We start from the raw sequence: 17,504 nt of genomic DNA, 5'->3' as shown, positions 1-17,504 counted from the left end.
CTGCTGCCACAGTGTTGTTTAGAATGGTGAGGGGGGTCAGTGTTGGGGTGTTTCTCTTAAAGTCCACAATGATCTCCACCGTTTTGAGCGTGTTCAGCTCAAGGTTGTTTTGACTGCACCAGACTGCCAGCTGTTCAACCTCCCTTCTGTATGCAGACTCATCGTCATCTCGGATGAGGCCGATGACAGTGGTGTCGTCTGCAAACTTCAGGAGCTTGACAGAGGGGTCCTTGGCGATGCAGTCATTGGTGTAGAGGGAGAAGAGTAGTGGGGAGAGCACACATCCCTGGGGGGCACCAGTGCTGATTGTACAGCTGCTAGAAGTGAGTTCCCCCTGCCTCACTAGCTGCTGCCTGTCCGTTAGAAAGCTGGTAATCCACTGACAGATAGACATGGGAACAGAGAGTTGGTGTAATTTATTCTGGAGTATAGCTGGGATGATGGTGCTGAAAGCTGAACTAAAGTCCACAAAAAGGATCCTTGCATATGTCCCTGGTCTGTCCAGGTGTTGCAGGATATGATGCAATCCTATGTTGACTGCATCATCCACAGAACTGTTTGCTCAATAAGCAAATTGAAGGGGATCTAGAAAGGGTCTAGTGATGTTCTTCAGGTGGGCCAACACCAGTCTCTCAAATGATTTCATGACCACGGATGTCAGGGCGACAGGTCTGTAGTCATTAAGTTCTGTGATTTTTGGTTTCTTTGGGACAGGAATAATGATTGAGCGTTTGAAGCAGCATGGGACTTCACACTGCTCCAGTGATCTATTGAAGATCCGTGTGAAGATGGGGGCCAGCTGGTTAGCACAGGATCGAAGACACGCTGGTGAGACGCCATCTGGGCCTGAAGCCTTCCCCGTCTTTTGTTTCCGAAAGACGCAGCTCACATCATCTTCACAGATCTTAAGTGCAGGTTGAGTAGCAGGAGGGGGGAGGAGGGGGGTTGCAGGAGGTGCTGGTGTTTGTGTGAAGTGAAAGTCAGAGTGGGTGTGGGGTGTGAGATTGGGCCTTTCAAATCTTAGGTAGAACACATTCAGGTCGTCAGCCAGTTGTTGATTCCCTACAGGGTTGGGGGTACGAGTCCTGTAATTTGTGAGTTGTTTCATGCCACTCCACACTGATGCAGGGTTGTTAGCTGAAAACTTGTTTTTCAGCTTCTCAGAGTATCTTCTTTTAGCCACTCTGATTTCACTGTTCAGTGTGTTCCTGGCCTGATTGTACAAGACTTTATCCCCACCCCTGTAAGCATCTTCTTTGGCCTGACGAAGCTGCCTGAGCTCTGCTGTAAACCACGGTTTGTCATTGTTGAACTTTAAATAAGTCCTAGTAGGAATGCACATATCCTCACAGAAACTGATATATGATGTAACAGTATCTGTGAGCTCGTCTAGGTCTGCTTCATTGGTCCATCTCTTTACAGTCCTTACTAATGGCTTGGTTGATTTTAATTTCTGACTGTAGGTTGGAAGAAAATGAACCAGACAGTGATCAGAGAGTCCCAAAGCTGCTCTAGGGACAGAGCGATATGCATTCTTTATTGTTGTGTAACAATGCTCCGGTATGTTCCTGTCTCTGGTGGGGCATGTGATGTGCTGTTTGTATTTGGGCAGTTCACGTGTGAGATTTGCTTTGTTAAAATCCCCAAGAATAATAATAACTGAGTCCGGGTATTGTTGTTCCATGTCTGTGATTTGATCAGCCAGCTGTTGCAGCGCTGTGTTCAAACACGCATTTGGTGCGATATACACACTCACCAGAATAAACGAGGAAAACTCCCGTGGCGAGTAGAAAGGCTTACAGTTAATAAAGAGCACTTCCAAATTAGGACAGCACATCCTCTTTAACGTTGTCATATCTGTACACCAATTTTCACTGATATAAAAGCATGTTCCACCGCCTCTCGTTTTCCCTGTTAACTCTGCGATGCGATCCGCTCTGAACAGCTGGAATCCCGGCCGATGTAACGCACTGTCCAAAATGGCTTCACTCAGCCAGGTTTCTGTGAAGCACAAGGCAGCAGAGGTTGAAAAGTCCTTATTTGTGCAGGTGAGGAGATGTAGTTCGTCCGTTTTGTTAGGAAGAGAGCGGAGATTCGCTAAGTGAATACTCGGCAGCGCTGTTCAAAATCCGTGCCGACGGAGTTTGACCAGCACACCGGCTCGTCTCCCTCGCCTGCGTCTCTTGAACAGCAGAGCTGCGCCTCCAACTAAAATGTCTAGCAAATCGTCTGAATATTTGAAAACTGTGAAAAGATTGTCTGGTACATGCTGTCGAATGTAAAGCATTTTGAGCATGAATTGCCCGTTTAAGGTCCTGCCACAGCATCTCAATCAGGTTCAAGTCAGGGCTTTGACTCGGCCACTCCAAAACTTTAATTTTGCTTCTTTTGAGCCATTCAGAGGTGGACTTACCCCTATGTTTTGGATCATTATCTTGCTGCATAATCCAGTTGTGCTTGAGCTTCAACTCACGGACTGATGACCGGATGTTCTCTTTTAGGATTTTCAGGTAGAGAGCAGAATTCATGTTTCCCTCAATTATTGCAAATTGCCCTGGCCCTGAAGCAGCAAAGCATCCCCACACCATCACACTACCACCACCATGCTTGACCATTGGTATGATGTTCTTTTTTGGAATTCTGTGTTTGAATTACGCCAGATGTAACGGGACCCCTGTCTTCCAAACAGTTCCACTTTCGACTCATCAGTCCACAAAACATTCTCTCAAAAGGTTTGAGGATAATTAAGGTGTGTTTTGGCAGAAGTCATACGAGCCTTAATGTTCTTCTGGATTAGCAGTGGTTTTCGCCTTGCCACTCTTCCATGTATGGCATTTTTGGCCAGTGTCTTTCTGATTGTGGAGTCATGAACAGTGACCGTTATTGATGCAAGAGAGGCCTGCATTTCCTTAGATGTTGTCCTTGGCTTTTTTGTGACTTCCTGGACGAGTTGTCGCTGTGCTCTTGGAGGAATTTTGGAAGGTCGGCCACTTCTGGGAAGGTTCACTACTGTGCCAAGTTTTCTCCATTTGGAAATAATGGCTCTCACTCACCTAGTTTCCATCCACTTTTCGTGCTTTTTTGTTATCGGCAAAGTAAAAATGTGTAAAAAAATTTTTGCGAAATTTGCTGTATTCTGCCTGTTTTAATTCAAATGGCCTTTTATCGATAAAAATGGTGTGCGTGATGACGTCATGCCTAAAAAAAACACTTTGTTGCATAAGTTTTGGTTTAATGCAAAAGAAATCTGCCCTTAAGCCGTTTCCATTCAGAAATGTGTGTTTATCGCTAATTCGCCTCCCAGATGTCCCTCATTTTTTTCCTCCGAAGTTTTGGTAAAATGTGGAGAGTATTGAGACAATTCATTGAAATTAGCCAGCTTATTGTCATTTTAATTTCACAAATAAATGCAATCAGTAGACGAGGAATTACAATCAAAATGGAGCTGCTGCCCTTCTGATAGGACTGTAATATTGGTCCTGATGTTGCGCCTATCGCAGGTTGTCACCGGTTTCGACCCGAAAGCGAATCATCATGGCCCTGTTCAAGCTGGCAACCTGCACCAAGTAGTGGAGGAAACTTTCAGTCTTAGTATAAGGACCATCCATTGATGTGTATATGCTGTGTGCACAACTATTAAAGAAAAATTGATGCGGTGTACTATCAGGGTTTACATTTGATACATTCCTGATATTCAACAGGCTATTTTGAACAATCATCTAAAGCATTTGCCATCACAACTGTATTATGTCCCGTATATTTGACCAGCAACTTTAACGACCAACTGAACTTGATTGTCATCTCAAATTAATTTTAGCATCATTATGCAATTTACATTTTCTGAAGAAGCTCAGCAAATGCGATCTGAGGTAAAGAGGGTTAGATTTTAAAAACAATTTAGTTTTAAAAGGTTCAAAAGCTGGATTTCTGAAAGTGAAGTTCTAGTTCTGATGTAGAAAATGTAATTCAGCTGACTTTATTCGTCTACAGAACAGGGTACGGCTACTTTAAGTTTGTGTAAAGAAAAAGCAATTATGCAGGCCTAACAATATAATTTTTTCGTTTGGTAATTTATTTTTTTTATTTAATGCATTTTTCGTTTGGTAATTTATTTAATTTAATACAGGGAATTTTGCCGGTATTTTTTCAAAAGCTAAACCATAATTTTATAGAATTGGGCTGTTAGTGTTCCAAAAAAGTACACTGAAGCTTTTCTCCTAGTATTGTGTATTTATTTTTAATTTAAAACATCTTTGTGCACAGAAATAAGTTTTTTGTATTGTGGGCTAATTCCATGACTGCTGTCTATTGTTTTTAATGGTGTGAAAAAGCAACTTTAATAAATAAACGGATGTCTACAGAGATTACATTAATCACAAACAGTGGCCATTAATTTGTTCTCCGTGCACTTGTCGACGTGCATGATATGAGATATTTGTGTTGGCACTCCTGGAAGTGTCATGACGCAGATGTGTTTGCCGCATCGGATCTGTGCAGGTATGCCGTTAAGATCAATCCATAATCACGTACAATAAATTGGCTTTCAAGGATGTATTCCTTGTCGTCATGATTAACAAAGGCTAACGATTGGGGCAAATTCTGTCATGTGACACTAAATTTTTTTGTTAATGGCAATTTTCTCGACAAAAAATGTTTCCAAACCAGTTTTTCGCGACATTTCAAGTATCGACGTAGAGTTTATGGCTAGAGTTAAACGGAAAAATATTATGTTGACACTTGTGAAATTTTAGCGATAATTTGCGCTTCCATCAGCTTAATTTTGATGCGCTAAAACTTTTTTAGCAAAAATCCTTGGATGGAAACGTAGTTACTGTGGTTCTTTGGAGTCCCAGAGCCTTTGAAATAGATTTGTAACCCTTCTCAGACTGATGTATTTCAATCACCTTTTTCCTCATAATTTCTGGAATTTCTTTCAACCTTGGCATAGTGTGCTACAGAACTTTTAGCCAACTTCATCCCAAGTAACTAATGGGGGCAAATACTTTTTCCAGCAGGTCCAGTTGGTATTGGATAACTTTTTTGCTTCAATAAATAACTGTATTTTGTGTTTACAGATTGCCTTTGTTTTATGTTAGAATTTGTTTGAATTTTTGACACAATTTAGTATGAGATATACACAAAAACAGAACCAATCAGGATGGGGCAAATACTTTTTCACAGCACTGTAGATGATTGAGAAGCCTGCATGTACAATGAGTTACAATAATCAAGTCTAGAAGAGATAAAAACATGCACAACTCCAGATCCTCAAATGACAGAAATTATTTCAATTTTGCAATGGACCTGAGTTGGAAGAACTGGCTTTTACAATTGATGACGAATTCAGTAGAGTTTGAAGGGCCAAAGACTAAGACTTCTGTCTTTGAGTGATTAAGCTGGAGAAAGTTGGCATCCATCCAACTTTTGATATCATTTAAACACTCGAACAGAAATACAGTTGAAGTCAGAAGTCTACATACACCTCAGCCAAACACATTTAAACTCAGTTCTTCACAATTTATGACATGTAATCGTAGAAAACGATCTGTCTTAGGTCAGATAGGATCACTACTTTATTTTAAGAATGTGAAATGTCAGAATAATAGTAGAGAATTATTTATTTCAGCTTTTATTACTTTCATCACATTCCCAGTGGGTCAGAAGTTTACATACACTTTGTTAGTATTTGGTAGTATTGCATTTAAATTGTATAACTTGGGTCAAACGTTTTAGGTAGCCATCCACAAGCTTCTCACAATAAGTTGCTGGAATTTTGGCCCATTTCTCCAGACAGAACTGGTGTAATTGAGTCAGGTTTGTAGGCCTCCTTGCTCGCACATGCTTTTTCAGTTCTGCCCACAAATTTTCTATCAGATTGAGGTCAGGTCTTTGTGATGGCCACTCCAATACCTTGACTTTGCTGTCCTTAAGCCATTTTGCCACAACTTTGGAGGTATGCTTGGGGTCATTGTCCATTTGGAAGACCCATTTGCGAGCGAGCTTTAACTTCCTGGCTGATGTCTTGAGATGTTGCTTCAACATATCAACATCATTTTCCTTCCTCATGATGCCATCTATTTTGTGAAGTGCACCAGACCTTCCTGCAGCAAAGCACCCCAAACAATGGTCATTATGGTCAAACAGTTACATTTTTGTTTCATTAGACCAGAGGACATTTCTCCAAAAAGTACTTTGCACTTTGTCCCCATGTGCCCTTGCAAACTACAGTCTGGCTTTTTTTTATAGCGGTTTTGGAGCAGTGGCTTCTTCCTTGTTGAGCAGTCTTTCAGGTTATGTCGATAAAGGACTCGTTTTACTGAGGATATAGATACTTGTCTACCTGTTTCCTACAGCATCTTCACAAGGTCCTTTGCTGATGTTGTAGGATTGATTTGCACTTTTCACATGTTCATCTCTAGGAGACAGAATGTGTCTCCTTCCTGAGCAGTATGATGGCTACATGGTCCCATGGTGTTTATACTTGTGTACTATTGTTTGTAGAGATGAACATGGTACCTTCAGGCGTTTGGAAATTGCTCCCAAGGATGAACCAGACTTGTGGAGGTCCACAATTTTTTTTCTAAGGTGTTGGCTGATTTCTTTTGATTTTCCCATGATGTTAAGCAAAGAGGCACGGAGTTTGAAGGTAGGCCTTAAAATACATCCTCAGGTACACCTCCCATTCAATACACCTCCTATCAGAAGCTAATTTGCTAATTGTCTAAAGGTTTGACGTCATTTTCTGGAATTTTCCAAGCTGCTTAAAGGCACAGTTAACTTAATGTATGTAAACTTCTGACCCACTGGAATTGTGATATAGTCAATTAAATGTGAAACAATCTGTCTGTAAACAGTTGTTGGAAATATTACTTGTGTCATGCACAAAGTAGATGTCCTAAATGACTTGCCAAAACTATAGTTTGCTAATATTAAATCTGTGGAGTGGTTAAAAAATTTGTTTTAATGGATTCAACCTAAATGTATGTAAACTTCTGACTTCAACTGTAACAAAGCAGAATTGTCATTGGATTTGATAGGAAGATACAACTAAGTTAATAAAAAAAAAAAAAAATGATCACAGTTACAGTAAGGTGCTTACAATGCAATTGAAAAAAGCCAGACTGTAGTTTGCAAGGGCACATGGGGACAAAGTGCAAAGTACTTTTTGGAGAAATGTCCTCTGGTCTAATGAAACAAAAATGTAACTGTCAGTCCATAAATCTCAAATACAGTTTCAAAAGTATAGTCACAAGACTGAAACGTAATTTGTGTTAACATGATTTTAGTGCGATAAAATCACTCTCTAACCTTATCTGTGTGAAGTAATACTCAATATTAAAATTTAGTTGTAGTGACAATGTAATGGCAGTAAACCCTGTGATCTGGTAAATGTCGAAACGCTGGTAAATCCCAGATTTTATCACACTAAAATCATGTTAACAAGTATAATGTTTATGTCTTGTGGTTATACTATTTAAACAGTGTGTATTTTAATGTTAATGGACTGGCCCTATTCATTTCCATTATACAGTAAGTGCCTTACTGTAACTGCGATATTTGCTTCTTTTTTAATAAAGTCACAATTTTATTTTGTTTTTTATTTTGGTGCTAATAAGCATTGGCCACAAATGCTGTTGATTGTGCTGAACTTGTACTGAACCTGGAATATTCCTTTAATATATTTGGTTCTAAATGTATTCATGAATAAAATAATAACAAATATAAATATGAAGTATTAAATATATGTTTATAGCTAAATATATTGTATACTTATTGTTCTTAAATAAAGATGTATTAAATAAATATAACTATTCATTTATATAAGGATATTTTGGTCCCTTAAAAAAAAAAAAAAAAAAAAAAAGACTATGGTAAGGGTCTTACAGTCTGAGCAAAAGAGAAAGAGTGAGAGAGAGAGTGAGAGAGAGAAAAAGAGAGAAAGTAGGCCCATCTGGCTTAGGGCCAGACAATGTCCCTCGATGTATTAAATATTTACAGCGCAGGTTAGTGGCTGGTGTCGGGTGATGATGGAAGGCGCTTATAATAGCAAACCTCTTTATTCCCAATCTCCGCCACTTTCAGGACAATATCCACCAACAAAAGCACTTAAATATCCAATAGAATTGACAGCACACTTTAAAATGATTTATAACTGATTGTGGGTAATGGCTGTAATTAACATCATTACACCATTTAATGTACTTCATTCAATTGCCTCTCTCTGTAGGGCTTTCCTTGAGGGAATGTTTTCTAGCAAGGATTAGTAGAGGTTTTTATTTTACCCTTAACATTTACCAGCACCTAGACACCCACACACACACACAAAAAAAAAAAAAAAAAACGTTTTATGCTGAACTGAGATTCATCTTATAAAGCATAAGCTTAAAGTTTTAGATTGAGGAAAGCTGAATCTATTTTAACCTAAAACAGCAGTCTTTTAGGGGGGAAACAAGTGCTGGTTCTAAAGTTTGTGAAGGCCGACAAAACCCTTGAACATTCTGTTAGAGTCATGGAAACTTTGCTATCCTTCTAACTGATTTTATTAAACAGGGACAGATATACAGCAGATCTAAAGGAGGTTTGGACTGTGAGTGTCTGAGTGCTTGAGACATGATGGGGACATGGGACTGTTCTACTCACACTTCTTTCAGGTTGGGCAGATTGGAGAGGATGTCCGTATCGACTGCCGCCAGCTTGTTGTGGCTCAGGTTTCTGAGTGAACAGAGAGACAGAGAGAAAGAGAGGGAAGAGGAGGAGGGGGAAATTGAGAGAGAGAAATATATTAAAACACTTTAGTCAGGCACTCAAAACTGTCTACAGGTCTCTATTCCTTCAAAAAAGTGGTGACATGAAAATTATTGCATTTCTTTCATGAGCAGACTCAGACTCAGACTAACACCCTAAATACCTTTTCTCATACTAGGTCATGAAAATAAAGTCACCCTGAAGTGCCTTCACGAGCACTGTTCGGTATGCTGTTTTGACGTATTTCCTACTGATAAAGAAAGTGGGGGCGGGACATGTCGAACAACTCGTTCCATTTAAAAAATTGCTAATAGGCTTTAGTTTACCATTGTTTTTGATTTTTTTCCCTCCCCTTTTCTCCCCAATTTGGTATGCCCAATTCCCAATGCGCTCTAAGTCCTCGTGGTGGCGTAGTGACTCGCCTCAATCCGGGTGGCGAAGGACGAATCTCAGATGCCTCCGCGTCTAAGACCGTCAATCCACGCATCTTATCATGTGGCTTGTTGACCGCGTTACCGCGGAGACGTAGTGCGTGTGGAAGCTCACACTATTCTCCACTGCATCCACGCACAACTCACCACGCACCCCACCTAGAGCGAGAACCACATTATAGTGACCACGAGGAGGTTAACCCAACGTGACTCTACACACCCTAGCAACTGGGCCAATTGGTTGCTTAGGAAGACTGACTGGAGTCACTCAGCTCTATTGTTTTTTATTAAAAGATTAAGAGGGCAAACTATATTTTTAATAACGTGCACAGATAAAAAGTTTATAATAAAAACAGCAACATCCAAAATGAAGATAAGAATTGTCAATGTTGAACTCATGGTGACTTTCAGATTAAGTTATTTTTAAGTATTGTGAAATACAGAGTATTGCAAAATAAGCAATGTTTAATTTGTAGTAAGACATCAAATACAAATTGTAAAATGCATTGTAATATCTGATATAATAAATATGCACAAATTATAATTTCAGAACCATAACTACTAAAACACTTAAGTCAGGCGGTAATAATAGTAAAAAAGACTATTCCTTTGGTAAAAAGCGGTGATGTGAAAATGATTGCTTTTCTCCCACGTGCAGACAAGCACCCTAAATCCTCTCTCCGCAGTCTAGCTACTGTGCCAGCACCAGCTTTCAACAACACACCAGGCGGTGCACTAACTATCAGTCTGGTCCATCACTGAAACGTGTTGTATAGACACTTATGACCCATAAATCAGTAAAATCAACAGCCCCCTTAAGCAGAACGTCATCTTCATTTCAGCATGGTTCAGGCGAGGACTCGTCCAAGGGCTTCAGATTGGGCTTGGCAGAGCGTTGGCTTCCTGCTCTTCTTGATGAAATGACTGAGATTAATGGCACTGTGATCTATAAGCTCCTGTCAGCTCTGTGGTTTCTTCCTCCACTCCTTGGCTACAGCATGCTTCAGATTTTCCTTTCGGATGGGCTGCACTATTCTACATTGTTTATAGTCTGACTAACTTGGTTACAAAGGGACTCCTTGACTGAATCAAGATTGGATATTTTGGAGGAGTATTGACATTTTGGCAGTACTTTCAAACCTTTTTTTAATTTTTATTTTTGGGCTTTTTATTATGGAGCCCCTTAGAGGACAGAGAGGGAAGTTATTTTCTGAAATATTTTCTTGTGTTCCCTCGCAATTATTTTGGGTTCCCTTGTAATAGCTTTATTCATCACTTACGAAAAATTAACCATAGTTTTACTACAGTAAACAATAGTTAAACTATGGGATTCGTATTAAAACTATAGTCCCCACAAAATTTACCATCGTTTTACTACAGTAACAATATTTTAACCATGATAGTCATGGTAAAACCATAGTAATAATACAGGAAAACCAAAATCATGGTAATAAAAATCATAATCATTCTGTTTCACTACAGTAAATCTGCAGTAACCATGACTATAGTAACAATGTACCACAATTTTTTTTTAACACGAAACTTATTCTGAGGGAGCGCAAACCATTGCGAGTGAACGTAAAACATTTTATTGGAAAACCCAAAACTATTTCAGCAAATAAATTCCCTACCTGTCCCCTAAGGAGCTCCAGAATGCAAAATGGGGTCAAGATGCAGGTCAGATTCAAACTCGCATTTCCCACATAAGCACTAAAGCTCAACATGTATAGAGAACTGACCACTAAGCCACAGCTCCAATCTCAAACCTTTTCAAATAATTAAATGTAAAAACAAAAAAAAAACAACAACAAAAATTAAATGGACTGTTCCTGGTTAAATATAAAAGTTACGTTCTTTTCAGGGCATTTGTGGCAGGCAATCCTTAAACTGAAAACAGTTTCGACTCATGCTCAATTTATAAAAACAAACAAATGCTTTGGCAGTTATGCACTTGTCTACGGGGCAACCTTGAATATTCATTCAATGAGTGACTGGCAGTTTTAGGTCAATAAAAAGTGCAAAAGAAAGTGTTAACTAGTAAAATCCATTAAGAATGCTGTTTTGCCCACAGAAACATACATCTATTGACTGCGGGATTATGTTCAACTGACTGACTAAAAGCTTCATTGGCACTGTTGATTAATTTTTACAGATACACACCCATATTGTTAGACTGCATAGGGTTAGTCACTCATCAGTGCTTATAAAGTCACAATTGGATTGTTGTCTTTCTGTCTGCTGAGCTGATTTTGACCGTTTTGTGGGGCTGTAGCAGGTTGTAAAGGGGCGTAATTGCCTTACACATTATTTAATGTGTCTGTTTCTTACCCAGAGCTGTCAGCCACATACAGTGAAGCTACATGTATGCGGACCTGAGATAGAACAGGCCTGTGCTATAGTCAACATTCAGTTGTATCATTTCTCCATCTAAAACTGAAGAGAAACAATGTACTGTGTGTACCATTTAAAGACCCCTTAAAATAAAATTGATGACAAAATGCCTGTTAGCTTTGTTAACTGTCTGCTAGTGTACTCTTAGACATTGACTAAATTAACTTTTAGCAAAAATATGCATTTGAAATGTACAATTTCTTTGAAATTCAATCTCTTCCAGGAATAATCAAATATATTGATGATTACTCATACTGTACTCTAATGAAATACTCTCTAGAATGAGAATGTCCCACCCCCTAATAAAACCTAAAATAACTGTGCTCGTCAAGCTAGTTCATGGGGACTTTAAGCAATGTCTTTGTCTGAAAAGAAATGGAAAAAAAAACGAACTATTTAAATAAAAATGCAATCTCATTAATAACTCTTATATTAATTTAAATACACATAACCTATGTTATGCTCAATTTGTCATTATTAAAGTGGTGGAGGTAAAGTTACATAAACTAGCAAAGCAATTTACTCTATAACTTTATTTGGTTTAAATAGGAAAAAAAATGTTGCACCGCTTTTATAGCTCTGCCCGTGTATGTTTTTTTTTGTGAGGAGATAATAACACTGGGTGAGCTGCCCTGAAGGAAATTGTCTGACAGGGGTGAACACTACAAAATTACAGTCCTGTAAAATAAAGCAATTACCTAATTATACTGATGCAAAGTGAAAAATTGCAGGCTTGCTTAAAACAAGCCACGCCAGGGGGCATGAATACAGTCGAGAAAATCATGTACACTATGTAGAACGCCGGTCGCTAATCTGCTTTAGACGTTCTCAGCAACCTGCAAATTGCAGAGCATAATGAAACCAATGTTGCCATTCTCTCTTCTTGCTCAACACAAAAGAACATCTTGTCATACACTGATTACTGACTTACGTTAATATTAGTTTCCACTGCAGAATGTTATGGGCTGAAAATGAGACCGGCAGGAAAACGTGATACATAGTCATTAAACGAAAGAGTCACAAATTTAGAAAAGGGGCTTGTGATAATTTTGTTATTCATGTACTTCAACAGGATAATTAGGGAGTGAAATAAAAGTCCACTGCCAAGTCTCTATGATGCTCTGGTCCTTAAATATGGTTTGGGTCCCTCCTTCAATCTGAGTCTACGAGATTTTTTCACTCACACATTTTATAACCCACCAAGCATAAATCTTAAGTCTGATCATTTGGAAAAGTAATACTCAATTCCATATTTTTTCCGTTCAATTCAATTTTCGATTAAATGTAAATGAAAGGAAAAGATTAGTTCACCTCTGCCCAACAGGTAGCAAAATTTTAGGTATCTCTCATGTCTAAAAAAATAAATAAGTAAATAAAGAGTCTGAGGGTTTATAGTCTTTACTGATTAGCAATTCCACAATTGACTGGACTAAGATATAGACAACATTTACATGCAGAAAGAGACGTTCTGAAACATCATGTAAATGAGAACGCCAATTTCCTAACACTTTTTAAGGGATTAAGACACAGGTTACAAATGGGGGGGGGGGGGGGGGTGCGTTTATCAGTCATAAAAATCAAATCAAGTTCCTCTTTGCATTAAAACGTTTATCTAGACTTGGAGTATATCAGTTAGTTCTTAATTATATGGGTTGGAATGTAGAATTTGTATCACGGTTCATCTGATTTTGAAGTCCAGCGATGCATCTGAAGTATCCGGTTTAGCAGCGTCAAATACACAGGCAGAGGCACAACCTCTGCTAATGCACCTATATGGCTCTGTAGATGGATACGGCTCAATGGACAGAGCAGCGTGAGCGCAAACATCTTAAAGCTTGAGCTCTTAAGCTCGCAGCTTTACGAGAATCAGTGAGAAGCAAGGTGCGGAAACCATTCGAATTCAGCACAGAATTCAACATCACCACCCTTGAATTTACTATAGTAACACTAACTGTACTTTAGTCAGAAATAGATTGATAATAAATATTATCATATCTAGTGGTCGACCGATATGGGGTTTTTTAATAGACTATGCCGATATCCAGAGAGATATGCCGATATACAATGCCGATATATCACACAATTTAATATAGTAAATAACAAACTTAAAATTGATAAAAATAATAATAAACTCTTATTTAGCACTATATTTACTTAATTTCACACAAAACTAAAAATTATTGTATTTTAAATGGTAAATAGCAGTTTCTTCAGATTTCTGTTTAGTCATCAAATTTTAGTAATTCATTTGCACATGAAAAAATTGTTAATATATTAGGAAGGAAATAACAGTATACACAGTAGTCCAGCAACCATTGATGGCATGTCCACGTTAGCAATCGCATTTTCTCAAAAAATACCAAATCAAACCAATTGTACATAAAGTACATAGTGAACAAGACATTTACTTATAGCACACGTGAAGTGCTTTTACCTTGGGAGCATCTAAAAACATAGGCAGCTTACTTGCTACCTTGCTGCCTAATCAGTTAATGGCTTAACTGACAGCTGTTAAGGAAACTGGTCTCCGAACGGTTTGAAAAGCACCTTAATTTCATCGTACCTCCGTATACAGCCTCCGAAGGCAGCATTTTCTTGGTTTCGGACGCAGCCTTGAAGCTGCACTCACGCGCTCGTGTGGATCCAACACGAGCCTCAATCTCCTGACAGTTTAAACGGCTTGGATTGCCTGCTTGGACTGTTACAGAGTGACCGTCATGATTTGTGAATGAGAGGAACTTTTGATCCTGGTGCTAAAGTTTCTGGCTGATAGAATACGTGCTTCAGAGGAAGATATTAGATGAGTGCTCGGTGGGAAGAAAACGCTGGATTTTCATGAGGTTCATGAATGACATCTGTTTAAACGAGATATCTGCATATTTGCAAATGGTATATAATACAAGTTTTATTGATATTTGCCTTTTATCATTAGAAAAGTTACAGGGAACTGTTGAGGAGAGACTGTTGGAATATGTGTTTCAGAGGAAGATTTATGAGCGTTCCACAGGATGCTGGGTCTGCTGAAGTTGTGTGAGGTTGGTTTATTACATCTGTTTAAACAAGATATGCTCATATTTGCAGACAGTATGTGATATTATTTTTATTGATATTTGCCTTTTTATCATTAGACAAGACAGTTAAAGTTACAGAGAACTGTTGAGGAGAGAGGGAGAATGAAACAGGCGAGCACTTTAACATTATGAGCTCAAACACGTCTGCCGTGGCTCTGATATGCGGACCATTTAAATGATACTGTGTTGCACACCGGTCTATTATGTGTAGTAACACGATGTCCTGTAACAACAAAACAAACCATGACTGGTCGTTTACATGTCTCAGTCACTTCACATGCAAGCAGGTGATTTCTGGCACCCTCCAAAAAAACAAAAAACAAAACAAAAAAAACAAAAAAATCGGCCAAACGGAAAAATTTATTGGCTGATGCCGATAATTAAAAAGTCCAAATATCGGCCGATTTATCGCCTCCGCGATATATCAGTCGACCACTAACCATATCACTACTTCAGCTCTATTAAATTTGTCATAGGCTACATTATGGGTGAGAGGGAATAGAATACATTTTTGTTACAACTTATAAATATATTTGTTTTGTAGTTATTGTTTTTACATGTGTTTAGAGTAGGTCTACTGTTTATAATTTAAAAAATGCCATAGTTTGTTTTATAGAAATCATGTTACATCTAACCATGGTAGTGAAGATCCATGCTTCCATGTGTTTACTATGGTCTTGTTACAAATACCACTGCTAAAACTATAAAAATAAATAATTAATGAATACATTTACATTTTCAAAAAGGCAAATGTAAAATATATTAACAATATCACTTTTATTATTAGTTTATTATTAGTCTTCACATTTTCATTTTATAGGCCCCAGATAGAGCCCTCCATCTGCTTGAATTCAAGAAATTATGCACTGCATCGAAGTTGCATTGAGCAAATTAAGCAAATAACATAAATATTGAGTTTTTTTTTTTTTTTTTTTTGGTACAACAAAGTCTCCGCTTTCACATTATGTCACATAATTGGGGGGAATACAGTGGGAAAACTACATACACAATAAACTATACCCATTTATAAACACCACTATAAAATATCGACGGTCCCTCGCATTCACGTATATGTGCTCATACATAGAGGGAATCCCGGAGTTTTACGTAAAGGGAAACCCCACTATAGCGCAATTCCACTGCAGGTCGTGATAGAAAGGTAAGGAAAGAAACACAGCAACAACTCTGGAATATCTGGAAATAAAGCGAAGCAACAGAGAATAAAATAGTGAAGTCTTCCTCAGATACCATGTTTGTTATTTACACAAGCGTCGCAGGGAAATTATGTTGTTCTGGGGAAAGCTGCTTACTGACCGAGCCGCATGTATACAGGAGAAAAGAGTATGCTGTTTTTACAGTGCATGTAAACAAGAATGCTGAATTCTCACAATATGCCATCTTCTCGCAATTACCCGCTTTCTGATGTCCATGTAATCGTAATCATAACGTGTTTGCCAACAGTTCTGTCAGCCGTTAGTGGGTGGTGCTAATGGAGGGGCAGGGTTCATTAGTGTAACATTAATGTTTAACTGCTTATCAACCAATCAGACACATCGTTCATCCGATGTCATTAGACGGGATTGCCTCCAGTCTTCATGTGGACCTCAAGGTGTTTGGATTCACACTGAAGTTATTCCTAACCAACCAGAAAGGAAATTAAAGTGTTTATACAATCACAGTGTTTTATCCTCAATCACTCCACTTTGTTTAAGCCTCTTTATCTTATGAGATAACACTAACTTTCACGCCTCTAGGCTGAATTTTGGGACATAAATCACATGGATGTTGAAACCAAACGATAGGCTTAACTAACGCTCCAGTTTCCAGTACGGTTGATTTAAGGTACTGGTTGCAAACAAGTTCAACTTTTGTTCTTAGTAGGTTTAAATGTTTCATGTAGGGGAAAGCTTGTTTCAGTTTAGTGTGCTTCTGAAAATGACTGAAAAATAATCTGAGGAGATTGCTGATAAATCTCAGAATAAAAAACATTTTTTTTTTTTTTTTACAATTTTACATTTATATGAATTCAACAGTAAACTTTTATAAACTAATGTCTATTCTTGGTCACCCCTTTTTATTTTTCAAAACTGACCCTATTTCTGATCTTATTGTGAGTGATTCGTCAGTGCACGTTATTCTAAAGAAAAAACATTTGTCTTCATAATCTTACATCACAATATAATAACTTATTATTGTTATTTTCCAACTGCTCCAATTAATTCCTGATGGATAAAATCAAGTCCCGCCCTAAACTTTTTTCTCATCACATTCTGGAAGATGGGTTGCGAACTTCAATTCATACCTTTTAACAGAAAAGAGAACAAAAAACAGAAAAATGTTGTGTATAAATTAGGTGTGTGAACCAGTTTTCTGCTTTGACTAAACATGACTGCATAATCTTAGGTAACTTAAAAAATGTGGTGACGAACCTACATGTTGCATAAGGAGTGCTTGAAAAAAACTTTCCACCAAGAAAAAGTCAATGTTTGGATGAGACAAAAGTGCCCCATCACCTCTACCTGGCCTTCATCTATTTGGTTTAAAGCACACCATGATTCAAACCAACAAAACACTAGTCTGTGGAATTAAACAAACACCTACCTAAGAGACTACTGGTGGCCATATGGACTCTTAAAGGAAACCAGAAACACACTCTTGGATTGCTAAGAGACATCTAGTCAATGCACTTGAAATTCCATTTAAGGAAAGATGAGTGCAACATATTTTTCCAGTCATCCTCTGACCTTAAATTTACTTAAATCTATCTGCCGTAATTATTCAATCACATACTAGATTCCCAGATTGAACTAGAGCAATCAGACAACTGCTCTCAGATCAGCTTGAAAACATTTTACCCACACATCGT

The 17,504-nt window shown here is 38.2% G+C and overlaps 1 protein-coding gene across 1 annotated transcript in view; it reads right to left on the bottom strand.

Annotated features, from left to right (window-relative positions):
* LOC127428058 (leucine-rich repeats and immunoglobulin-like domains protein 1) overlaps positions 1-17,504 on the bottom strand; it is a 66,952-nt gene that overhangs the window by 38,993 nt on the left and 10,455 nt on the right. Inside the window, exon 2 of the mRNA XM_051676098.1 lies at positions 8,641-8,712. Coding sequence (XP_051532058.1) covers positions 8,641-8,712 — 72 coding nt within the window. The remainder of the gene's footprint in view (positions 1-8,640; positions 8,713-17,504) is intronic.

This window comes from Myxocyprinus asiaticus, chromosome 37 (assembly GCF_019703515.2).
Source record: "Myxocyprinus asiaticus isolate MX2 ecotype Aquarium Trade chromosome 37, UBuf_Myxa_2, whole genome shotgun sequence".
In the NCBI taxonomy this organism is placed as follows: Eukaryota; Metazoa; Chordata; class Actinopteri; order Cypriniformes; family Catostomidae; genus Myxocyprinus; species Myxocyprinus asiaticus.
This window is presented reverse-complemented; position numbering and strand designations above follow the sequence as displayed.